General features: G+C 39.5%; 1 protein-coding gene across 2 annotated transcripts in view; it reads right to left on the minus strand.

Moving 5' to 3' along the window:
• Positions 1-326: 326 nt before the first annotated feature.
• rhbdd2 (rhomboid domain containing 2) overlaps positions 327-27,604 on the minus strand; it is a 29,474-nt gene continuing 2,196 nt past the window's right edge. Inside the window, exons 2-4 of one of the 2 annotated variants that reach the window (XM_078422162.1) lie at positions 22,893-23,291; positions 19,342-19,498; positions 327-4,275 (exon numbers count right to left, since the gene is read on the minus strand). In XM_078422162.1, the coding sequence (XP_078278288.1) occupies positions 3,678-4,275; positions 19,342-19,498; positions 22,893-23,291 (1,154 nt within the window). In that variant the 3' untranslated portion in view covers positions 327-3,677. Of the gene's footprint in view, positions 4,276-14,727; positions 15,133-19,341; positions 19,499-22,892; positions 23,292-27,604 lie in introns of those variants that run through there. The other variant, XM_078422163.1, reaches the window with a different exon arrangement.

Here is a 27,604-nt window from a genome sequence, read left to right on the forward strand (position 1 = left end):
TGTACTTTGAAACAATGGATGTGGAGTGCTAGGTACTGCATTTAAGGAGGACAGGGTAACTTGTTGAGCTTTAACAAGACTGTGGTAACTTATTTAAGTTATACTTTTCAGAAATAAACCATTAAATAAAGAACTGAAGAGAACAGCAGCAAATTGTACTCTTCCAGCACTTTTAACATAGTAACACGAGCACTAAACAAAAAATGATTCAACGCTAGGCAAACAAAAGTTGCATCAGACTTTGATGTCACAGGTAAATGAACAATTCTTGCCATGGACCTGGAAGAATGGTCTGGCAATTTTAATTTTCACAACTTTCCCTTCTGTGACGCCTGTTACCGACGGGGGCACAGTAGATGCGCAGCAGTAGAGTTGCTGCTTTACAGTGCCAGAGATTCGGGTTCAATCCTGACTACGGGTGCTGTCTGTATGGAGTTTGTAGGTTTTCTCTGGGAAGCTCCAGTTTCCTCCCACACTCCAAAGATGTTCAGGTTTGTAGGCCATTTGGCTTGGTATATATGTAAATTGTCCCTAGCGTGTGTAGGATAGTGTTAGAGCGCGGAGATCGGTGGTGGATGTGGACTCAGTGGGCCGAAGGCACCTGTTTCCACGCTGCATCTCTAAACTAAACTTTTGCTGACAGAATTACAGGCAACCTCTGGAGTCCACCAGCTGATGTCATCAAGCTAACAGCACAGCCAGTCACATTAAACAGTTTTGACAGACAGTGTCCCAGCAAGCAAAAAACACAAATGTTTAATTGTTTTACAAAAATATTCAGAATTCTAAACAGTGTAGCACAATTACAATAGAATATAAAATAGCAATTACAATAGAATATAAAAATTTTAAACATTTAAAAATCCCTTACATTTTGAAATTGTTATGTGAGGAAAATGACATTGCAGCAGGACAAGATGTTTCTGGGATCAGATAACATTAATTACTATCCATCAAGTCAAATCTTTTATTTTACAGCAGAGGTAACAAGTTCCCATTATTTCAAGTGACTTCCTTCGGAAGCCACACAACCGTGCTGCATCATTGACAAAAAGACCATTACACTACACACATGTGGTGGAAACCCAAAGGTTCCACCAACTTCCCAAAGTAATGACAGTGAATAGACATAGATTTGTCACTGATACAAACCCAACATCAGATCAAAAATTCAAATGAAGAGGTGGGTTTTCAGAATGGTCTTAAAGTAGGAGAGGTAGGGAAGCAGAACATTTAGCACTTCAGCACGTAAAGCCAATGGCGATGTGAATAAAACTGCACATGATGAGAGGGTCAAAATTTCAAGCTTCATTGATATCTCAAGAGTTGAAGGGCTGAATGTCACAGAAAAAGAAAAAGGGGCAAAACATTGGTTTTTAATTTTTTTTAAAAGTGAAGCATAATCAGACCAAGAAACCATAGCGATTTACGGGTGTCCAGGGCTGACGGGAGAGTACAACCTAGTGGCAGGTAGAATGGGGGGCTTTGGAATTTTTGAGCCAGTGTATGGTTTAAGATAGAAAGCTAGTGAGGAGAGCATTGGTAGAGACATGTCTAGAGGCATCAGAAACATTGATGAAGGTTTTCACAGCAGAACAGCTATGACAGGGGGTGAATTGAACATGGTCATGGAGTCAAAAGTGGGCAGTCTTTGTACCTGAGCAAACAGATCATCACAGTGTACCTCTGAACCAAAGATCACACCAAAAAGGCACAAATGGTCTTGTTTAGTCTCAATGACCTGAGAGAAGGATGGATGTTGTGGCAGACTTCTCACCATTTAGTGGTGGTAATTCACTCTCAACCAGTTTTGAATTCCAGACAAAAAAAATTTAAACAATAGGCGGTGGAAAAGTGGTGGTAGTGAAATAGAAATGAATACCAGCAAATAGTTAGTTTTGCCATCATTGCAATCCCAAAATCTCAACATATGCTGTTCACACAACCTAATTTATTGTTAACTCCTAAATTGTCTATTTTTTTTCCGACTCTTGATCCTCATGGCTTATTTATTTCACAAGTTTTACAAGCAGCATACAAATTCATGTTGCTATCAATTTCCATTTATCTCAACAGAAAAATCAAACTGTTATATTCAGCTTCATTCACCAATATTGAGCTACACAATTTCCATTCCCTAGGTCTATGAAATTAAAATTAGAAAGTGGCAACTGAGAAAAAGAAATTAAAATCATACTAGAACATACCTGCCTACACATCCAAGTCTGACTTTGAGGATATCAGATGCAAGTGTCAGAGACTTTATGTTTTGTGCTAATTATCTTCCGACTTCCTCCCACCCTCTCACACATCTTCAACTGCTATCATTTTGAAGATACATCGTACTTCAATTATATTTTTGTGTGTCCCAATCTATGTGTCTGTCATACTGCTGCAAGCTGGGTTTTCATTGTACCTGTACCTCACTGTACATGTGCATTTGACCATAAATGTGACTTCATGTTTACAGACCACTACTACTCAGTTAAAGGTGTGGAAACAGTGGTTCAGAATAACTCTCCCTCACATTTCCCCATTTCATTTTGGAAGAAAGCCTTGCTACCATTTTTTGCCCACCATGGATGGCTGGTTAACATTAAAGTTGGATAAAGAGCAGAACAGGTATTGATTTCCCCTTGCCTGATATCTCCTTGCCTAAATGTTTATAACATGCACAGTGGGCCAGATTTTGTTTCCGCATTAAATAAAAATGAAAAATTAAATCAGATCTTTTCCCCTCAGTACCTTAACACTCTTGAGGCCTATCCAGTTAAATGAAAAAATGCACAAAATTCTTCCATACAGTACATCAGGTTTAATCGTACAAAGATCTTAAGTTTCAAACTCTCTGGATCATAGGATTCTTAGGGGTTACAGAGGCATATAAAATCATGAGGGAGCATTGATAAGGTGAATAGCCAGGGTAGAGGAGTTTAAAAAGAGAGAGCATAGCTTTAAGAAGGAAAGTTTTAAAACTGACCAGAGAGGCAATCTTTTCCCACACAAGAGGGCGATGCATATATGGAATGAGCTGCCAGTAGAAGTGGTAGAGATGGGTACGACTACAACATTTAAAAGACAGGTAAACAGATAGGAAAGGTTTGGAAAGATGTGGTCGAGGCACAAGTGGGACTAGCTCAGTTAGGCAACTTGGTCAGCACTGGTGGGTCAAAGGGCCTGTTTGAGTATGGTATTGCTTTAACTGACTCATGGCCAGCATTTTTCAATATATTGTGTTTACAAAACCTTGTTATTACTAATGTTTAAAAGGCACATTAATTGAATGAAAAAAAGAGCTTGGTAATCACAGTTGCATTTGTAAAAGGAATAGGTTGCCAGCTTTAAAGCAAAAATCTAAAATTGATTATACGTTGTCAGCAGAAAATAATTCCCCAATCTATAAGTGTAGCACAATATTCCAATGAACAGGAAATCCAAATTACAACAACAAAAAATAATTCTAATATTTGGCAAATATATAGTTGCTGATATTTAAATCTCAATTAGACTCATGAACATCCACTTTTCTGCTGCCTTAGTGGATTGAAAAGACATCATAACTTACAATTCTTAACTTTAAAGAATGGCATATTTGGCAAAGAATGGCTTCCCTTTGACAATAGCCCAGTGCCACTTAAGTGTGCAGCATCCTCCTAAAAAGAATCCTTCAGCAAAAGTTAGTTCATTACCACAGAACAGGAACCCTCAAACTGTTTTGGAGCAGTGCTCTTAAAACCTTGATCGATCCCAGGATATTGATAAACAGGTTTGTGGTCACAAGTATGTCCCTGCTCAGGATTATGTTTAAGATTGTGGCTGTGGTGCCCATGTCCAGATATGTGCCCAAGATCATGGCCACATCCAAGGTCACGGGCATGTCCATATGTACCAACACCATGACTATGTCCATGACCAGATGCATCATGGTAGTGCCCGTGCCCTGTTGCCAGCCCGATTTCATGGCCAAGTCCCTGTGCAGATAGGTGTCCAACATCATGGCTGTGTCCATGTCCACATGTCTGCCTGGGATCATGGCTGAATACATGTCCAGACGGATGCGTAATATCATGACTGTGTCCATGTCCAGCTGCACGCCCAGCATCATTTTCAAATCCAGGAATATGTTCGAGATTATAACCAAGACGCTGTTGCCGGTCATATCCATATAAATGAATCGGGTCTTTTAAATTCCCTGAATAATGGCAGGACTGAGGGTCAGTGGATGGAGGAAAGTAATAGGTTTGAGTGGGGTAGGACCCTGGTTTAGGTTTACACCTATAATGAAAAGAAAAAAATCCCAATGTTGAATTGCAATATACATTTCCATCAACTAAACATTGGTCCCCAGACAATGACATGTTTTACACAGTGAAGTTGCAGATAACATCCAAGGTCAGTGTGAGGAGGTCACAAAAACACTTTTCCCTCAAATAATCCCTGATGATACACTTTACATTCCAATTTCATCGAGCATCCAATATATAGCGAGATATGCAAGGACCCTTGACAAGAAAAAAACTCAACAGCAAGAAAAATACAGCCGTGAGTTCAAAATGACTGCATGGAATAAACACAAATGTATTTTAGGCAAGGCTCAAAGTAAACAGCCAGACATTTAATCATCTTCAGGATCATAAACATCTTGAAGTATTAAAAGATTCACACCAGTAAAATCTTAAAGCAGTAGAGCCCTACTAATCTGGCATCAAATGATCGATCATTGTGCACAGGAACTGTGGTCATGAAGAACACCCTCCTATACCTCATTCCCCATTTCAGCCATTCGAAAGAAACAGCAAATCTCAAGGATATACAGATTTTCTAATTCAAGGATTGCTGACCCATAAATAGATACAAAATGCTGGAGTAACTCAGCGGGTCAGGCAGCATCTCTGGAGAAAAGGAACAGGTGACGTTTAGGGTCAGAAACCTTCTTCAGACTGAAAACTAGAGAAGGCCGGAATAAAACGTGACCTGCTCGCTGCCTGACCCGCTGAGATACTCCAGCATTTTGTGTCCATCTTTGGTATAAACCAGCATCTGTAGTTTCTTCCTACACATAACTGATGACCCATCACAGGAGGGGGATTTTCACCTGGCAGGTTAGTAGAAATTGTTATCAGCTCAAAATGCGATTTATCTGTTACTTGAGGAGTAAAACTGTCTCTTCAGCAAATACACCAGAAGCACACTGCAATTGAATGATGTTTGACAATTCCCCCAAACCCTCCCCCCCTGCTCCTTAACTAGAAAGTTATCAAGGAACCCATTTCTTCCAGGCTCCTCTGGCATCTGCTCCAAGCCTCCCATGCTCTCTCCATTTTAAAGAATTCAGATAAATATCAATGACCCAACAACATGACAGTTACAACCACCACTGCTTTCCTGCCGCAATTTGACCCACCCAAACTAAAATGGTTGCTCGTACTCATCCCTTTGATCAAGTTATATATACCCTAATGACAATTAAGATGGGTTAACTCTTTTAAAGGGATTGCTTCCTTCACAAATGCACGTGCACGACATCATAACGACACTCACTCCTAAGAAACAATCCTCAATCAAAATGCACAATCAATTTTTAATATATGTGATTGTAAACATTGAGATTAATTAAAATAAAAACATTTGGCCACAAAAAAAAAACTCGTGGAATTTACTCCAAAGTTTATAGACAATAGGTGCAGGAGTAGGCCATTCGGCCCTTCGAGCCAGCACTGCCATTCAATGTGATCATGGCTGATCATTCACAATCAGTATTCCGTTCCTGTCTTCTCCCCCTACCCCCTGACTCCGCTATCATTAAGAGCTCTATCTAGCTCTCTCTTACTCCAGAGAATTGGCCTCCACTGCCTTCTGAGACAGAGAATTCCACAGATTTACAACTCTGACTGAAAAAGTTTTTCCTCATCTCCGTTCTAAATGATCTTCTTAAACTGTGGCCCCTGGTTCTGGTCTCCCTCAACATTGGGAACATGTTTCCTGCCTCGAGTGCCCAAATCCCTTAATAATCTTGTGTTTCGATAAGATTCCCTCTCATCCTTCTAAATTCCAGTGTATACAAGCCTAGTCGCTCCAGTCTTTCAACATATGACAATCCTGCCATTCCAGGAATTAACCTAGTCAACCTACGCTGCACTCCCTCAATAGCAAGAATGTCCTTCCTCAAATCTGGAGGCCAAAACTGCACACAGTACTCAAGGTGCAGTCTCACTTGGGCCCTGTACAACTGCAGAAGGACCTCTTTGCTCCTATACTCCAACTCCTCTTGTCATAAAGGCCAACATGCCATTAGCTTTCTTCACTGCCTGCTGTACCTGCATGCTAACTTTAGCAGATAAAGAAAGTCTGTACATGAGGCATTTAATACTAGGCATGTTCCAGGGTCAGTCACAGAATGTTATTAACAAACTGAATACAAAAGTAGGGAGGTTATGCTTGAGTTATATAGGGCATAGGTGGGACCACATCTGCACTACTGTATATGGTACTGGTCTCATTATTCAAGGAAGAATATAAGCGAGTTGTAAGCAGTTCAGGAAAGATATTAGACTGAAATTTGACATGGGCAGGTTGGACATACCAGGCACATATCTGCTTCAATTTAGAAGACTAAGAACTGTCGTCACTCGTGCTGCCAAGCAGCACTTTACCACCAATAATGATGTTCAGTTTTGATTTTGGCAGGTCCAGACTCTACACTCCAGATGGACCAAATCAGCTGAATTCTAACTACCCTTGACATCAAGGGATTTTTTGATCAAATTTGGCATCGATGCACCTGGTAAAATTGAGTCAACAGCACTGAGGTGAAAATACACCATTGGTTAGAGTCATACCTTGCTCAAAGTTGGCCGATGGTTGCTAAAGGTCAATTACCCCAGGTCCAGAGCATTACTGCACAAGTTTCTCATGGCAATGTCTTATTTCCAACCATCTTCAGCTTCTTCATCAATGAGCTTCTTCAATCAAAATGTTGGTAGTGGGAATGTTTGTGTTGATTACACAAAATTCTATCCACATCTCCTCAGCAAACAAAGCAGTCCGTGCCTGCATGCTGCAGACATATTCAGTCATGGGTTGACAAGTGACATTAAAGTGCCAGGCAATTAATATCTTCAATAAGAGTCTCGCCACCTACCCTTGGCATTCCAATGGCATTAATATTGCTAAAATACCACCATCAAAAAGCTGGAGGTCAACAGTGACCACAAGCTCAACTAGCCCAGGCACCTAATTAGGGTGGCTATCGGAGCAGGACAGAGGCTGAATATCATGTGGCAAATAATTCATCCTCCGACTCCAAACCTACAATACATAAATCAGCTAGACCGAGAGTCAAATGACAAAGCACAGCTGAGAAATTACCAAAGTTTAGCCAGGAGCTTTAAGTCATTTGCGTTCACACTGGAGAGTCTCTCATTTTCTGACACTAAGAGGGGAGCAAATGCCAACATTTTGGTATTAAACTACTGGGATTTCAGACCATGTCCTATTCCAATACTTCAGCACACAAGTCTGATATGCTTATTAAATGCCTGCCAATAACAATCTATTTGTGCCAAAACACCAATTAAAGGAAAATTAGGATTCTTAGTTTTACAAAGTGGAACTAACTGTGTGAAAACAAAGTAGCTGTATAACGATTCTGTGACATGCAGTTGTTTGACTAATCATGATGACAGGAGGTTGGTGAAGTGCATTTTAAAAATTTGGGCCATTTCCCAAAACCTTTCACAACAAAAACAGTAAGTGCAGCAAACACTCAGCAGAGCAGCTGTGTGTAATGAAAACACTGGTGATGGATGGGCAATCTGGAACATCAACTCTGTTTCTCTCACTTTCCCACAGATGCCAAGAGTTTCCTGCACCTTCTGGTTTTGTTTCAGATTCTCAGCATCTGTGACATTTTTCTTTTTGTTTCCAAACACTTTGTGCTCTCTGCAAAAGTTGTGTCCTGCAAATATAAGGAATGGAAATAGTCTAATCAAACTCTGGAGCTTTTTCTATCATTCAATGAGATTGTTGCAACTTCACTTATCTGCCATTTGCAACTTCACTTATCTGCCATTTGCAACTTCACTTATCTGTCCTGTTCTGTGCTGATTTATTAATTAATTTCCCCTGCATTTGCATCTATCCCTTATCATCCCCTCTGCTCTTGACACCACTTCCTCTGCAGAAGTTCGGGTTGCCTTGTGCTATTTCCATTCTGGTGAAATTTTAAATAAAAACAGAAAATGATGGAATTACACCGCCACATTTGTCGGACTAGAAACAGAGTTAAGATTTCAGGTTAAAGAGCCTTCTTCAGAATTGGGAAGGAGAGAAATAAAGTTCATTTAGCTGCAAGGAGTCAAGAATGTTTAATTGTCAGATGTACCAACAATGGAACCAGACAACAATGGAGATTGATACAGTGATGCCACAGTGACTTTGAGGATATGCTGTAAGCATATTCAATGAATGAATGGGAGTACTGAGAGGGTGGATAAAAACAGACAAAAGTTGTGAAATGCATAGCAAGAAGACATGCCTGGCAGTGAACGTGAGATGTTAACTCTTTCTCTCTCCAGCAATGCTACCTATCATTTGCATTTTTCCATAGTTTTATTTCCCCATCTCTTGCATCTGGAGTGTTTTGCTTTTGCAACATAACACTTGCCTTTATAATCTATTAGCCTATCTAACTAGATACATTTCCAATGTATAAAAGCCATTTTGATAGCTACTTAAATAGAAAAGGAGTTTCTACGGATATTACCCTATATATGTAGCATCATCGGCATAGACAAGGAGGGCACTCATTTCTATGCTGTATGATTCAATGATTTCTGTGACATTGCAATACATCCACCCACTCTAAATAGCTATTAATCATTAGCAATGGATAGATCCCAGCTGAAACAAGCGATTATGCATGTGTCTTCATCAGCCGTGACATTGAGTACAAGAATTGGGACATCGTGATATGATTGCACAGAATGTTATTTAGATTGCAGTTGGAGTACTATGTTCAGTTCTGGTTGCCACACGATAGGAAGGATATGATTACGCTAGAGTGGGTGGAGAAAAGATTCCCGAGGGTGTTGCTTGGACTGATGGCTTGAGTTATTAGGAGAGTTTACCCTGGTGAAGAAGGCCAAAGGGTAATCTTAACATTTATAGAATTAAAGTGGTACAGATAGTCCGTTTTTCCCAGGGTAAGAGAGTCTAAAACTAGGGGCCATAGGTTTAAGGGGGGAGGGGAAAGATTTAAAGGGGATCTGAGAAAATAGTTTTTCCACACAGAGGATGGAGTCCTCTGTGATGGAAGCTGCAATGTTTAAAATACATTTAGATAGAACATGGAGAGGAAAGGTTTAGAGGTGTATGGGCCAAATGCTGGCAAATAGGATTAGCTTGGATAGGCATGTCAGTTAAGCCAAGGAGCATGTTTCTGTGCAGCATGTTTCTGTGAATCTACTTCAAACATTTCATTCCTCTCACCATCCTTGAAATTATTGGCATACCTGCCTATAACATGACTTTTGAAAAGTATGTTTCCAACTCTTCTATTTCACTGAAACTAATCTATAAATAACCTCCTCTATGACAGTCCATAGCTCAGATTCAGAGGAGAACTTTATGTCAGGGTTGCTCAGAGTCTGAAGAAGGGTCTCAACCTGAAACGTCACCCATCTCTCCAGAGATGCTGCCTGTCCCGCTGAGTTACTCCAACCTTGTGTCTATCATAGCTCAGATTTCTTCCATATCCCTTTGACCTTGGGCAGGCTTTGACAAGATCTTCAAAGTCTACTCCACTAGGACTGCCTTCTCCTATTTTCACTTTCCTATCAAATGTGGACAAATACTTTCCCACAATATTTTCTGACCTGATCTTCCATTTAGTGCTCAATTTCTACTTGCCTCGCTGTGGTGAAATCATCCATAAACATAATTTCAGATTCCAAGCTGAAGCACTCATTTCTTCCTCTTCACTACTACCCAATCCTTCCACTGCTTCCAGAACTATAAATTCTTACAATTTAAACACGTGCTTTCCAAAGTCTGTACCAGAAAAACTATTCCCTCAGCATGGATTATAGGTCCATGATTTGGACCCAGTGATGACGATGGACTATCAACATACTTCCAAGAGGGTGGAACTGGGAGGGAAGTTAGTGGGTGGCAGTGTTCTCATGCATTGTCTGCACTTCTTCATGGCAGAGTTTGGGTGGTGCTGCTGGAGTAGCCTAAATGAGTAACTCTAGTGCCATTTTTAACAGCGCACAATGAAGCCACAATCATGCCAATGAAGGATGGAATTAAAATTTAGGGTCTTTGAGGGCATACTCAAGTGGGCTGCTTTTATCTAGATGGTAGTCAAGCTTCTTGGGAATTATTGGAACTGCACTTATTCAAACAAGTCAAAAATATGCCATCACACTCCTGACGTGCCTTGTTGACTGTGGAATAGCCTTGGGATCACATGGTGAATCACTCACCACAGAACACTCAACCAATGGCCTGCTCGTCATCACTGCATTTTTGTGGCTGGCTCCGGTGATGTTCTGGACAAAGCTGACCCCCTGGGTTGTCGATGAGAGGCTCATTAATGGCAACGCCATTGAATATCAAGGGTAGCTGATTAGACTCTCCCCTATTGCAGATAGGCATTGCCTGGCACTTCAGTGGCACAAATGTTACTTACTACTTATTAGCCCATGAATGCATGTTGCCTGGGTTCTTCATTTGCTGAGGAGTTGCAAATAAATTTGAACATTGTGGAATCATCAGCAAACATATTCACTCCTAACTTTATGATAAAAGGAAGGATGAAGCAGTTCAATATAAAGCTATTGGTCAGCCAACACAGACGCTTGTACTGATGCGTCTACTTTTTTTGTCAGGCTTGACAGACTCCATTATTTGTTCATTTGAGCATTAAACCACATCCAGAAAGGTGTCTCCAATTATCAGTACGAGTATCCACTACCCAGGTAAGGCTGTACACATTTGCATTGATAAAACCTGTGTGCCTATTGAGGAAGCCTGAACTATACTTAACTTTACCATTATGCTGACACAAAGGTTCGCAAATTTTCTTCAAGGTATCAATTTTCTGTCCACTTTCTTGGAAAAGTGCAAAGAAAAAATATTGCCCTGAAGAACCATACCAATTTCACATTTGAACGGATTTAAACTGTACAAGCCTATGCAGTCGCCCATTACATTCATAACCATATGCACATTTACAAAAAGATTTGCAAGACGTATAAAAGTTCTACTTGTGCACGTTCCACTTTTTAGTTTACTTTGTTGATTTAGGTTTGAAGGACTTTAGTTTCTCTCTCAGCAAGAGGTCTGCTTCTACTTAGAGTTAATGTTTGGACTTCAACCTCACATAGCAATTACGCTTAAAGTCACGATTAATTTAGATCTGCAAGTCTTTGGAAGACTCAACATTAGCTATGCAGGAGGTGCTGGAAAATCACTCTACTTGGGAGGTGGTTCTTGAAACTAAAACAATGGAAGCACATCATTACAGTATATGCCTCAATAAAGCAAAAACCAAATAATAACAAAGAATTTTGGAAGATAAAAACATTCACCACAAATAATATGTAAAATTGGCAAGGTGGTTTCTCCTCTATAAGTGGTTTCTCCTCTAATGTCAACAAAGCCAACTCAATTATATCAATGTTGTCCACTTGGATGTAGCTCCTCCAACCTCCATAATGGAAGGGAAGGTTTATCAAACTGTCAATTATTACTGTTTTTAAAATGGAACTTAAAAAAAATATATATATATATAAAAATTTTAAAAATCGGGTAACAATTTGGACTCACTTAACAAAATTGAAGATCACATTGCAGCACCATGCAGTTTCCAATACCAGCAAGAGGGCTGATGTACAAGGACCAACCAGAAACTGGTAGCCTTTGAAATGGACACTTCTGCAATTTGAACACACAGAATGCCAGCACTGTTTTATCCCAGAGCTACAAGATTTTCCCAGACGTATTCAGACTGTCAAATATTCTTTAAAAATAGTTCTTCCACACAGCTAGCATTTTCTACAAAACATGCAACTTTAGAAACTGAAAATAGATGGTTTGCAGATGACACAAAATGTGACCAAATGCACGATTTAAATAGTCTCAGAAATCACATGTTCACAGCTCAAAAAGTATTACCTTTGCATTCACTTATTTTTCTCCACAGTGAATTTTCATTCATAATGTAAATGACTTGTATGAGCCGTTCACATTGTAATTGTACTCTTCTGCTAGAAGAGGTGTAGCCATGTCACAGTTATAGACTGGTAGGCATTAATTATATTAATATATGCAAGAGGTTTTCACTCATAAATGTGAACGTAAAATAAGGACAGAATACATAAATACACAAATCAATGCTCCACTCTCTTGTTCAAGTATCCCTTAACTTCCAGGTAGTTTACAGGGTTTAGTGATGCCATCGATAGAGCTGTTGCCCCACAGCTGCAGCTACTGCAGTTCAACCTAACTTCCAGTGCTGTCTGTGAAGGGTTTGCACATTCCCCACGTCACTCCACGAGTCGTCCCATGTGCTCTGATATCCTCCGATATCCCAAAGTCAACTGATCACAGTAAATTGCTTCTAATATGCAGGCGAGCATTAGAACATGGTAGGGAGAAGAATGTGGGGAAAATTACTATGGGATCAGAATGAGTGTAAATGGATGTTTACTGGTTGGTGTGGACTCAGTGAGTGAAGGGGCTGTTCCCATAATATATACTTTGACAAATAACTTCAGTCTTGATCTAATACTATGCATTCGTCTCTGTGTATTTCAACATAAAAAGATGCCCTCAGGAAAAAAATACACCTAATGAGGAGACCCCTGCTGTCTCCTAACAGCTGAATGGCAAAATGTTGCCGATGAACAACTCAGTGACTACTTATTCAATGTCTCTTCCTTTCTATTGAAGGCTCAATTTTACACAGAGTAACACACTGCATGAGCATCTTCTCATGTGCGGCATATGTGTAGGCTTCATCTAAAAGGATTATACCATAAAAATTAATAAATGACTGACTCTCCATTAATGTTACATAGCTAAAGCAGAAATAAAATACTAGGACTTCTAGAATGTGCAATCACACTATAAAAATAGGATTCAGAAACACATTAGAATTTGGCACTCCCCAAGCATTTTATCTACGTAGGCTTATGGAAAAACTAGATCAGTATGGTTAATTGGTATTATTGTGCCTCCCTAATGAAAAACTGTTGAATTTATAACAAAACTGTTATGGAAGCTATAACAAAAATTGTTATGGAAATAAACATAACAATTTTTCTCGCCAATTTCTGAGCACACAAGAACTCCAGAAAGAAATGGCAATGCAGGCATGTAGAATTCAGCATGAAATTATAACAATGTTAGAGAATTATCCATTATTCTTTTGTTATCTACACTTCGACAGCCATAAAATGAGTTGCATCAGAACTTCCAATTATATAGCGTATTTCACGGTCTTAACACATTCTTAAGTGTTTTTTAAGCAATACAATAATGGAGCAAAACTATTTAAGGAGAAAATAAACTCAAATGAAGTAAGAAAAACTCAGCTCTCCTTAAATTAATATGGTTATACTTAGCTCCGTCACTGGAATTTTTTTAGCATGTTGATTTTTATGGTGTGAAACAGATTTAATTGCCATTACTGTGTTGCAATTCACTTGTCAAAATCACATTCAGTGCGACAGAGCTTCCCGAGCATCAGTTCCGAGTCTGTGCCTTAGTTCATTTCACCCTTTTTAACTCCACGACATATCTATTAGGTTCAATAGCTCAAAATCTTTCAATATCCAGTCTTTTGGGAATGATGAGGCGAATTTTCCACATTTTCATCAGCGTTTTTGATCTAGCTCCTAAAATCGCCTGGATCTAAATTTTACATTTCTTCTCCTTTGTTCTCAATTACCTCCAACAGAAAGCATAGCCCTCTGATAGACACAGAATGCTGGAGTAACTCAGCGAGACAGGCAGCATCTTTAGAGAGAAGGAATGGGTGACGTTTCGGGTTGAGACCCTTCTTCAGACTGAAAGTCACGGGAAAGGGACTATAACATTGACTCTACAATCTCTAACATAACTTTGCATGAATGCATTTTTAAATGATTGACCTTAATTTGACAGCTGTTTAAATGATTGTTGTATGGTGTTATTTGATAGAAATTGAAGAAAGAACTGTGGTTGAGAATGAGCATGATAAAGATTGCAATGAAGCAGCCAAAATCAATCAAACAAATAGAAAACATTATAAATGGAAAGGCTAAATCACATGCGACATGCTCAAACTAATAACTGCATTCAGCAAAATAGAAAGTTTTCAGTGTATATTAAGTGTTTATTTTGCTTTGTTCATGACTGACATGTGGCCTAGCAGCATCATTTAGATTGAAAAAAACAGCGTAAACTCCCAAGAACAAAGCACGGGGTCCATATTAACTTATTCTAATTGTACTTAATGTTGAAATTGGGCTTTCCATTTTGGATGCATTTGAGTTCAAGAATAATTAATATTGTTAACTATACTCTTCCTCACCGACTAAATTTGGTTCTTTAAGAATTGTATATTCTGTCTGTGAAATCAGTCAATGAGATTGCCAGTTGATCAACTTCATGACTCGAATGGAGCATAAATGAAAGCAGAAGTTAAAACAAAGGAGAAATAATGGTTGTTCAATGAATAAAATTAATGTTATGAAAGAAAAAATGTTGAGGTGCTCATATACAACTCAAATTGGTCAGTTTCAGGCAACTAACAGAACCATAAATGGAACAAGCTGCAAGTGTTTTCTGCTAGAGAAGATGCATAATGTATGGAGGTAGAAAATGGGTCCTTCAAAGAACCTAAAAATAAATAAAAAACTATAAAGAGATTGTCTAATGTTTTAATTTTCCTTCTTGGAGAGAATGTTGTTCAGGTGGTTCTCATCACCAAGTAATATTGCAAGCCTCTGGCATGTATAAGTTTTCACAAGGTTCACAGCTATCTAAATTGCATCCGATTCCAAGACAAAACGACACCAAATTCATTATTGAGAAATCCACTCCCTGAACTTATGCAAAAGTCACTCCCACCTGGCAAACCACCTGAAAACAAAATATTTCCATTAGGCAGGGTTTGAAAGAATTTAGCATTTGAAAGCAGTGAAGCATTAATCTGTCACTCAATGGAAGGAGGGTCCCACAGTGTAATTTGTATAACTATTAGTTCAATCGAGGTGGAAAGCTTATAATTGACTAACTTTGCTAGCTGCTAGAGATTATTTGACTCATTATATATATAAATGACTAATTTTACTAGATGCTATAGATTATTAGGTTTATAAAATTGTTCCTTTAGAATTGATTTTCTCAAGAGGTGGGAAATTAAAGGTTGCATTGTACATTGAAGTAAAATCTGGAATTATTAAAATGGGAACCCATTGCCCTCTAGTCTGTCCCGAGGTTGGATCTACATCTCTTACTCAAATAGTGAGACCTTTCTTCCATTTATAACTTTTGCTATCTAACTTGTTATATGACATATTTTCATATTTTCGATAGAGCATGGAAACAGGCCTTTTCGGCCCACCAAGTCCGCGCCGCCCAGCGATCCCCGCACATTAACACTATCCTACACACACTAGGGACAATTTTTACATTTTTACCCAGTCAATTAACCTACATACCTGTACGTCTTTGGAGTGTGGGAGGAAACCGAAGATCTCGGAGAAAACCCACGCAGGTCACGGGGAGAACGTACAAACTCCTTACAGTACAGCACCCGTAGTCAGGATCGAACCTGAGTCTCCGGCGCTGCATTCGCTGTAAGGCAACAACTCTACCGTTGCGCCACCGTGCCGCCAACATGCACCACTTGAAACGTTTATCGATCTCACCTCAATGACAACTCTTTAGCTGTGTAGAAATTACCTTCCAGTCAATTTTACATAAGCACATTTTAGTTAGAATTGTGGAAAATTAATGTTTTGGAGATGCCGTCCTCAGTTTATAATATATCTCATTATGCAATTTTGTGGTAGAACCATAATATCCAAAGAAATAGCGATGATAACAGAAACTAGATTGAGTCTAAATGCAAAGATTTAATTAATGGAAGCTGACCTCTTGCAAATAAAAAAGCAAAAATCTGTAGATGCAGGAAATGTGAAATAAAACAGAAAATGGTAGTTCTGATGAAAGATCATCAATCAGAACTCCTAACTTTTTTTCCTGTCTACAGATACTGCATAACATACTGGGTGGTCTTAGCATTTTCTATTTCACACAGTGTTTGGAAAAGCTGTTTTTGTAATATGTCACCTATTAAAAGAAAAGCTTCAAGAAAGTTGAATGAGAATATGATAGAAAGAATAAATATAATTCTGATTTTCATGCACTGAATTTGGGCTTTAATATCTATTCACTGATGTGAAAAGGCAGCAGTTACCATTACAATAAATAGTCCCGTCTGCTCACCAGCATTTTCAGTATGTACTCATAAAGGGCTCCTCTTAAGTGTTAATTAATGGATTATGGGGAGGAATTAAATGACTAGATTTGTGCAGCAAATATATAATTTGCCCAACAACATCTCCAATGTTATGCACCGAACCCATAAAATAAGAATTTATTACTTTGCAAAGAGAAAAGATGTACTATAAAGTGCAATGAAAGTACACAGCTAAAGAAAAATATAGATGGAAATTTATCATGCCTTAATTTGGCTTCAGCAAAAATTAGTGGAAATTTTAGGAGTGAAAATGTATTAAGCCATACCTTTTAATAATATTCTTTGTAAAATTATGACACTAAAAATCCCTGTTGAACATAAACATACTGTTCCCAGAAATGTATGGAGAAGTAGAAGGTGTTTGTTCATTTTCATAACATCCAAAACTATATAAAACATGCATTGATCTTGTCCAAGAGCATTATTTTTTGATACTGCATAATGGCATCAGTATGTATCACTCTCAAATACAGCTCAGATTTTGTTACTGAGCTTGCATCTGTTCCCAAATGAAGATGGCCGCAAAATTATTTACAACTCTATCTCAAATGATGGGTTTAAAAAAAAATGAAACCTTTCTGTCTACATTATTTTGGAGCTCATGAGCAGAAGTGCTCCAGATGAGGTGGACCAGAGCAGTCTGTAACATTGGCTTAAACACAACTTTTCATATCAAGGGAACATTTGAACTTGAATCCAAATATAAATAATTATCCTAACGCTTTCACTTCATGAAAATATTTTTTAATGTTGATTTTTAAGGCCATACTAATAATAGTACAAAGCAGAGTCCTCTGTTGCTCATGTCAGTACATCAACTTGGTGATGTGATACTGAGCCACAGAGCAGAAAGAGCTCAGGCACATAATCTGCATTGCATCACCTACTAGGAATGGTCAAGAGAGGGGGTAGGGAGTGGGTGTGCAAGATGTAGGTAAAATTACCCAACGTTGCCCCTCTGATCACCATGCAGCCATGCTATTTATGTAGATGTGGTCATCAAGCAAAAATAGAATTACAGACACCAAGTCAGTGCAAGATGTACCAAAAAGATTCTAATGTGCTGCAAACAGTCCAATGTGGTGTTTCCAAAGCAGAGTAAATATGTTTTAATTCATTTTTGAAATAATTTGTTGTGAACCACTTTACCAGAACACATTACCATGAAAAGCTAGTGCAAGATGTATCAAAATGTTTTCTACTTGCTGCAAACAGTCCACGTTGGTGCTTCCATTGCAGAGCAGCTCTGTTGCATTCATCTGTCATTAACCAAAATAAACTTTGATACGAGAATTAAGAAACTGCAGATGCTGGAATATTGAGCAAAACAAAAGCTGGAGAAACCTAATAGGTCAGGCAGCATCTCTGGAGAGTAATTCGGAGAGTCATATGTGGAGGGAATGGAGAATGGAGAGACACATTTTGGTTTGGAACTCTTCTTCAAACTGATGGAATAGAAAGCTGGGCAAAGCTTGGCCACTCACAGTGGATACAGGTGAGGGGGAGTGATTGGCAGATAGCTAGAGTGTGGTGGGGGATGGTAGAGAAATATGTGCACACCAGAGTGGGATGGGAGAAAGAAAGAGGATCAGGGGCTATTACTTGAAATTGGGTTGCAAGGTACCCGAGGAGCTGCTTTTCCAATTTGTGCATGGCAACGGAGGAGGCCACGATCGTTAAGATCAGTCTGGGACTGGGAAGGGGAGTTAAAATGGTTAGCAACAGGGAGCTCCAGTAGGTCTTGGGAGACAGAGCGGAATAGTCACATAGTCAATGCTTGGTCTTGCGGATGTACTGGATGCTATGCCAGGATCACCAAATGCAATCGGAGAGGTTGGAAGAGGTGCACATGAACCACTGTCTCACCTGGAAGGATTGTTGGGGTCCCTGGATGGAAATAAGAGAGGAGGTGTAGGGACAGATGTTACATCTCCTGTAATTGCAGGTGAAATTGCTTGTGGTTGGAGGGGGGACAGTTGTGGGTGGGAAGGCTTGAGTGAACCGAAGAGTTGTGGAGCGTGTGGCCTATGCGGAAAGGAGATGGGCTCAGGAAGACATGAACACCTTTGCTTAGTCCACCTGGGCCTACGTAATCTCCCAGTTGCTAAACACTTCAATCCCCCCCCCCCCCCCCCCCCACACGACCATTCTGTCTTAGGCATCCACTGTCAGAATTAGGCCAAACACAAATTGGAGGAACAGCATCTCATATTTCACTTGGGCAGCTTACAGTCCAGCTATATGAATATTGGTTTCTCTAACTTCAAGTAACTCTTGGTTTCCCTCTCTTGCCATCCTTTCCCCACCTTGCCCTAATTAATTTTGCATGCCATTGTTGTCAGCTTTCCCTTATCCAGCAATGAATCATTGTACATTTCCTTCATCATCTATTCTTTGATCTATTCTTTCCACACCTTACATGTTCTTTGTACCCTTCCATATCTAATTTCCCTCTCTTGTAACTCTCAGTCTGAAGAAGGGTTGCAACCCAAAACGTCGCCTTTTTCTTCTCTCCAGAGATGCTGCCTGTCCCACTGTTACTGCAGCATAGTGTGTCTATCTTTGGTGCAAACCAGCATGTGCAGTTCCTTCTTACATAAGATGTGAATGGTGGTGGGTTCACATCCAGCAGCAGAATTAGGTCTGTGCACACTAGCCAAAGAATCAAAATGCTACCACTGACTGCTCATGACTACAGGAAGAGCAATTGGAACATGTGGAAAGATATCCATGGAGATAGCAATGAAAAAAAGGAGAAAGTACCTTGAATTTTTCTAAGTAACCAGGCAAAATAGCATGCTTACCTGTCAGTCATCTCGACATTTCTCACTTCCCACAAGGCTGAATAAAATGTGATTCCTGGTAAATTCTTCAGATTATTGAAAGGAAAATATCTCTCCAAAGAAGCAGCATTTGTCTCGGTCATGTCCAGATATGGAACAAATTGCCGGCCATAAACATCTAGCAAAATGGACTCCATTAAGGACAAATATGATTGTTCTGATTAGACACAATGATTGAATTAGATTCTATGAACAAAGTTAATTGCACATTGTTAATCCATTTCTTTGATAAAACTATACAGAAGGATCCAAAAAGACAACCAATCGATACAGATGGATCAAGCAACCATCATTTTGATGGTGTTAACAATGAGGTTGTCAGTGCTTTCAAATTGTATGGTGACTAAACATAAAAATTACAATAAAATTCTGCTCAAACTAATCAGAATAGGTAAGTTGCATTGAAGCAAGTTCTATGCGCAGCTATTATAGAGTATTAAACCCAGAATTTTGGTAATTCAGCACAATGAGGGAAGAGATGCTGCTCTGGTACTTGGAGAGTTAATCTAACAGGGACATGGCAGGGCACCTCCGACCCACAGAATGAACATCCTGTTGCTCCAGGGTGTTTCCTGCATTGTAAACAAATATTGGTGCAGGAAGCTGAGGAGCTTTGAAGATTGAGCAAAAACTAACGACAGTACGGTGCATCCTGAGAGTGAGGGCTTCATGGATAGCCTACAACACAAGAAACGCAGGCAAGAGACTGGTTAGCTCCCAGACAGACAAAAAGAGTAGACAGGTGCTTGAGGATATCCAGAAGGCTATCGTGTTTTCTAACTAATATTTGGTTCTGGTGGGGGAAGGAGAGCCCCTGGAGAGTGCAGCTGCTGTTCAGACCATACTGCCAAGGCAGGTTCAGCTGCACAGGGTGGAAAGGAGAAAGGTCAAGTAAGCAAACACTTCTGTAATAACAGGCGAGGTTCCAGATGGTTAGTTCCCTCCCTGTTCAGCAGTTCAACCCATACAGGGTCAAAAGCCACTGTTGGTAATGTACTATGGATTTCAAAATAAACCAAGGTTGATAAAGAAACAAATTTGAAGGCAGATATCTGACTTGTACAAAAAACACAAGATGATTAGCACTAATGGATTTCAATTGCTCTCATTTTATTGAGATATATAGTCAGTGTCAAAGATATAGAGGGCAAAGAATTTGTAAATTGCATCAGAGAGATTTTGTTTTGGCCAGTGTGCAGCAATTCTTGGGGATGCAATTCTAGATTTAGTTTTAAGGAATGCATCTGGACAGATGGCAGGAATATCGGTAGGGAACACTTTTGTGATCGTGATGGCAATTCAATTATATTTAGCATAGTTGTGGAAGAGAACAAAGATAAAATATTATAGGTTCGAAAGTGAGGAGAGGCCAATTTTTTACACTGAAGTGACAGTAAAAGTGGACGAAACAACAGCTTGAAGGTAAATCAGTCAGTGCATTGGGAGGCATTTTAAGAAGGAAATTAAAAGGGTTCAGGTAGACATGTCCCCACAGGGATAAAGAGCAAGATTATTAAAACTGGAAGCCTTTGGATGACAAGATTTAAAAAAACTGGGCAGCTTCTGCGAGACATTGAGAATTCAGTATATCTGGAAGACAACGGTCACCATATTAAAAAAAGTGAGTGGATTGAAAAAGCAGAGGGCACTTACGAGGATGCTAACTGGGCTAGACAATTGTAGCCATAAGAAAAGATTGGTTACGCTGGGGCCATCTTTTTTTAGAACAGAAATTGCAGAGGAGAGTTAATTGAGCTATATAAATTTATAGAAAAAACTATTTCACTTAGCAAAATTGAGAGGGCTTAGATTTAAAATAATTGATGGAAGAATTCCAAGGGCAGATGAGAAAACAGGTTTTTACACAAAAGGTGTAGGGGTCTGGAAATCACTGCCAGAAAGGAAAGCAAAAAGCTATACCAAATCCAAATGCTACTTGAATGTGTGCTTGAAGAACCACAATTTACAAGGGCCTGGGCCAAAAAGTGAATGGTGAGTTAAAACCGAGTAGCTTTGTTCAGAGACATGCATATGATAAGTTGTGTCTTAACTTTTCTATGAACCAATGATTCTATTGCTGATCTGGACGTCCTAATGTGGATTTAGGGAATAGTAAAATCAGGTTCAGGAAACTGCTAGTAGAACTCAGCAGGTTAGGCAGCATCTCTGAAATGATCTGTGGAAGGCAATGGACAGATAAGGTTTTGTGTTGGAACCGTTCTTTAGATTGATGGAGTTGCAATGAGAGAGCTAGCAGAAAGAGGCGGGGGAAGGGATGGGGCAAAAGCTACCAAGTGATAGGTGGGAATAAAAAGACACAGAGAGCTGTAGTAACTCTGTGGGTTAGGCAGGAGAACATGCATAGAAATGATCAAGATGAAGGGCCCCAACCCAAAATGTCACCTATATTCTCCAGAGATGCAGTCTGAGCCACTCAGTTGCTCCAGCGCTTATTTTGTAAACCAGCATCTGCAGCTTCTTGTATCCCCAAGTGATAGGTAGATCCTGGTGAGGAAGAGTTGATTGGCAGATGAGTTAGTGGGAGAGAGAAGGGTGGAGATACTGACCAAAGCTGGAGGTGGAGAAGACAAGTGGGTGCAAATGAGTGAATTTTATAAGAAGGAAGACAAGGAGTTAAATGTAGAATCCAAGGAAGAGATAGTGGGTAGTAGCAAATGGGTGGTGGGAAGGGGAGTGGAATGGGGAACCCCAGATAGGGCAGGCTGGGAAAAGAGCGGAAGGAGGAAGAGAAATAATCTAGATGACGGGGGGGGGGGGGGGGGGGAGAGTGGACAGAAAGGTGTGTGTGTTGGCAATAGGGAATGTGGGAATACCTGAATTTGGTGAATTCAGTATTAATGCCATTGGATTATAGATGCCCCTGTAGAATACGAGGTCCTGTTCTTCCTGCTGGAGTAGCCTCTCTCTGGTAATGGAAATGGGCAAGGACAGACAGGTCAGTATGGAAATGGGAAGTAGCTTACTCACAATTTTATAACAAGGGAGAGAAATTTAACAGCACCATGAATCAAAATGTACATTTCAAAATGTCAAGACAGCAGACAAAGATAATAATTTTAAAAATCAGTTGGGGACTAGAAGAGTATTCTGAAAGAACAATATTTTCATATCCCTACACTCTTGGTGTACTAAAATAAACAAGCCCTGGTGCGAATGGAGCTTCCAAGCAGGGACTTGAGCTACTATGCAAACAACATGGGAACTTGCTTCAATGCACATTTATAACACCAAATACAGCCCAGATCAAATCTTTCTGCATGTCTCACAATAAGTATTACTATCTGATGATGGATTATAAAACCCTCAAATATTTAACCATTTCAACTTTCCATGGTGTTAATTTAACAAATCAGTAAAAGGCACGTACATAAGATAATTGTGATTTTGAGAACAACTAAGGGTAAACCAAAACACTGGAATTTGGCAGAATTTAATATTAGAACCATATTCAAGATTAATTGAGCAAAGCTTTTGGAGGCAATAAAGGATACAAAGAACTCCTGCTCCAATTCCACAAATGTTACCCAAGATCGATGACTCCGGTATAAAAAGTGAAAGGGCAAGTAAAACGAATGGGAGATAAATCACCTTGATTGTAGTTATAAACACCACAGATTTCATAGGGGACAGACTCACAGACATCCCCACAAATGAGAAAACAACCACAGTGAACCCTTGAATTCCTTTTAGGTTGTCCAGTCCAAAAAATATTGAACCAATCATAAGATAGATGATTCCAGCAAGAATTGCAAGTAAGAGTGTGAGGTATGCAAATTTTACAGTTCCAACGTCCCTCTCCATGGCACCGCCAAAATACCACAGCATGAGGACATTGCATACCAGTGCACTCATACTTTTATGGATGAACATGTAACTCAGCACTTTGTACACTATGATTAAAAGAAACATACGTTAGTACTCATGCATAAGAATACAGTTTACATGACAATTTACATAACGGCACGGTGGCGCAGCGGTAGAGTTGCTGCCTTATAGCGAATGCAGCGGCGGAGACTCAGGTTCGATCCTGACTATGGGCGCCGTCTGTACGGAGTTTGTACATTCTCCCCGTGACCTGCGTGGGTTTTTTCCGAGATCTTCGGTTTCCTCCCACACTCCAAAGACGTACAGGTATGTAGGTTAATTGGCTGGGCAAATGTAAAAAAAATTGTCCCTAGTGTGTGTAGGATAGTGTTAATGTGCGGGGATCGCTGGCCGGCGCGGACCCGGTGGGCCGAAGGGCCTGTTTCCGCGCTGTATCTCTCTAAAAAAAAATTTGAGGGCCACAATTACTTACATTTTCTCGATATTCTCAAATGTGAGCAATTTATCTCATGCAATCCTTTAATTTGGAAATGTGGGTTAAGACATTCAGTTATAGAAAGGGAATATACATGCATGATATTTTTATGGACTTTCAAATGGATTTTTATAAGGACTCTTAAGAAATTGAAAGCTAACTTAGAGTTTGCAGAATGCAAGGCCAATTAGTAATGGGTAGGGTAGCAGAGTGTTTTAAGTTCTTCGTCTGCACCAGAGTTCATAATGCATGAATCTTATCAGGGCCGATATTTTTAAATGCAAGTAATTAAATTGAAATGTGCAGTTAAATAAGAAAGATAATCTCACAAACATATGCATAAGTATAAAACCACTAGGCAGTCATAAAATTGTACCTTGTTCACTACTACCCATTAGCAAAGGTACTATCTTCACCTGATCTAGACTACTTGACTCCAGACCCACCAATGGCATTAATTCCTAACTGTTCTCTTTAAATTTAGGGGCAATGAGGGATGGATAATAAATGTTTTTACTAAACTAGTAAATAAAATATAAATATATTACGATAAAGTGAGTGGAGGTGGGAAAGCACTCTATTAGTAAGAGAGCACCAATTAACTGATTCTATTGAGGATCACATGCACCTTTGTCAGTGTCAAACACAGTGTGACACTGTATAAATGAAAGCAGAAGTTACAAACAGAGAAGAGGTAAAGGGAATGGGTACATTCTGCCAAATCAATTTCAATATAGGCAAACAAGGTCACTTTGGATTGGGAAGAGGATAAAATAGAGTATCATAAAACTCCAATAAAGTGCATTCTTAGGAAAAATACAAAGTGCTGAAGGAACGCAGCAGCTCATGTAGCATCTCGGCAGGGAGCAGACATTCAACGTTTTGGATTGGGACCCTTCTTCAGACTGATTTGAGTAGGGGGTAGATGCCCAGAAAAGAGAGGCAGGTAATGCCTGAAAAGAGCACTAATTACAGTTACTCCAATTACAACAGTTACTTCAATTAGTTACTCCAATAATTAGTTACTCCAATTACACCTCAGTCATAATTTTATTTTGTTTTACATGTTAAACAATAATGTATATTTGTCAATTAACCAGCTGAATTTAAAGGGATCAGGTGATACAAAATCAATCCTGTTCGTCGATCCAGCTGAAAACCTACTCACATTCCTAACTCCTTTGCTGGTGTTGAAAACCTATCTCAGCTCTGGTCACACACCCCACTTGCACTCTGGTTACCCCGGCTCACATTCCGCACTAACAAATAAACTACTTGTCTGTCTATCGAAAAGAGAGCCAACAATGTCGATGGAGAGAGAGAGAGAAAAACTATTTCTGCTGACTGATAATTAGAATGGAAGTATAGTTTATATATTGAAGCCAGTGCTTTTAACAAGGGGTGTAATTAGAAAACAATTCTTCACGCAAAGGATGATAGCATAAATCTTCAAAGAATGGCAATTGGTTTTGTTAATTGCCAATTTTAAATATTTTAACTTAAATATAAAATTGAAAAGACTTTTCATAACCAAAAGTGATAACTTTAAGTGATGTGGAATAATGTCAGGTTGTTTTTAATATATATAAATGACATGGAGTTAAATGTCGACAGGTTGGTTAATACATTTGCACATGACATCAAAATTGCAGGAGTTGTGGGTTATGAAGAAGGTTCTCACAGTATAGTGTGGGATAAAGATTAGCTGCAGAAATGGGCAGAGAAATGGCAGATGGAGTTTCATCTGAGCAAGTGTGAGGTCATAGTCATAGAATGCTACAGTGTGGAAATAGGCCCTTCGACCCAACTTGCCAACATGTCCCAGCTACACTAGTCCCACCTGCCTGCGCCTGGTCCATATCCCTCCAAACTTGTCCTATCCATGTACCTGTCTAACTGTTTCTTAAATGTTGGGATAGTCCCAGCCTCAACTACCTCCTCTGGCAACCTGTTCCATACACCCACCACCCATTGTGTGAAAAAGTTATCTCTCAGATTCCTATTAAATCTTTTCCCCTTCACCTTGAACCTGTGTTTCTGACCCTCGATTCCCCTACTCTGGGCAAGAGATTCTGTTTATCTACCTGATCTTTTCCTCTCATGATTTTATACACCTCTATAAGATCACCCATTATCCTCCTGCTCTCCAAGGAATAGAGACCCAGCCGACTCAACCTCTTCCCAGAACTCAGTCCCTCTAGTCCGGGCAACATCCTCGTAAATCTTTTCTGAACCCTTTGAAGCTTGACATTATCTTTCCTATAACACAGTGCCCAGAACTGAACTCAATATGCTAAATACAGTCTCACCAACGTCTTATACAACTGTAACACGACCTCTCAACTTCTATACTCAATACTCTGACTGATGAAGTCCAACATGCCAAAGCCTTTTTGACCACCTTATCTACCTGCGACTCGACCTTCAAGGAACCAGCACTCCTAGATCTAGACGTATTACACTTTGGGAGGTCAAATGTAAGGAGAAAGTATACAATTAATGGCATAACCCTTAACAGAATTGATGCACAGAGGGATCTTGGGATCCATTCAAAACTCCCTGAAAGTGACAACACAAGTAGGAAGTGGTAAAAAAAAGCATATGGTATGCCTTCATTGGTTGGGCATTGAATACAGAATCAGAAGTCATGAGGCATCTTTATAGAACATTTGGAATATTAGGTGTAGATCTGGTAGACCCATTACAGGAAGGACGTGGAGTATTTGGAAAGGATGCAGAGATGCTTTGCCAGAATTATGCCTGAAGATGTGCGAGGAAGATTTGTGGGGTTTTTTTTTTTTTACACAGAAGGTGGCAACTGCCTGGAACACGCTGCCAGGAGTGGTGCTTGAGGCAGATACATTGGTGGCATTTAAGAGACTTTTGGATAGGCGTGTGTATATGCAGGAAAGGGAGAGAGATGGATTCTGTGGAGGCATCATGTTCGGCACAAACATTGTGGGCCAAGCGCCTGTTATTATGCGGTACTGTTCCATGTTCTACCTCATTAAATAGCAGAATAGTTTCTCAAGGTTAAATGGCCCACATCAGTTCCTTTGGAAACATTTTAGACAAGTCTCTTCCAGTTCTCTTCCATCGTGCACATACACCTGCTTTGCAGCAGAGTTTTAGAAAATTAGTTGATGCCAAAAACAGGTTATCTTCTTCTGAGGTCACTGACGCCAACTGCTAAATAACTATTTTGACCTGACAAACGCATGCAATTTAAAAAGGTATGAATTTTTAACCATGCTTTGTGGCTTAGACCCATATCAAGTGGTGAATTTACCCATTGAACAATATAACTGAAGAAAATGCCTTAATAACAGTTTTTTCTAAATTGAATTTAAACTTACAAATAGAACACTTGCATGTACTACCATCACTTGAACTAAGATAATAACAATGAATCTACAACACGAACATGATGTTTAGTTAAGACCACAGAAATATTCCATCTCAGGGGCAGTGCAATCAGTTGCCCTCCATATATAGGCCACATATCCTTTTAATCCTAAGGAGCAAGAAAAAGGTGAACAACTGTAAAATATGCCATGTGCAAATACCAGTTTCAAATGGAACCTAAACTGTAGATGACTTTGGGTTTACCAAAATAATATTAGCTGCAGCAATTATCACAAAAACTGAAAAGCAGTGTCGATACAATTTTGTCCATCCTTTCCTGACTAACACGTAGCTTGAAACACACTTTTCAGCAATGAAGTGAAACAGTTAAATGCTGCTGGCCTGCCAATCCCGCAAGCAGGCTGGCATCAATAATGCAAATTCTCGTTCAAGCATAATTCATGAATCTTATAAAAAATTGCTGAAGATACTCAGCAGATCATGCATTATCAAAAGAGAGAGAAAACGATTTAACATTTCAGATTGATGACCTTAGTC

This window comes from Rhinoraja longicauda, chromosome 26, assembly GCF_053455715.1.
Source record: "Rhinoraja longicauda isolate Sanriku21f chromosome 26, sRhiLon1.1, whole genome shotgun sequence".
In the NCBI taxonomy this organism is placed as follows: domain Eukaryota; kingdom Metazoa; phylum Chordata; class Chondrichthyes; order Rajiformes; family Arhynchobatidae; genus Rhinoraja; species Rhinoraja longicauda.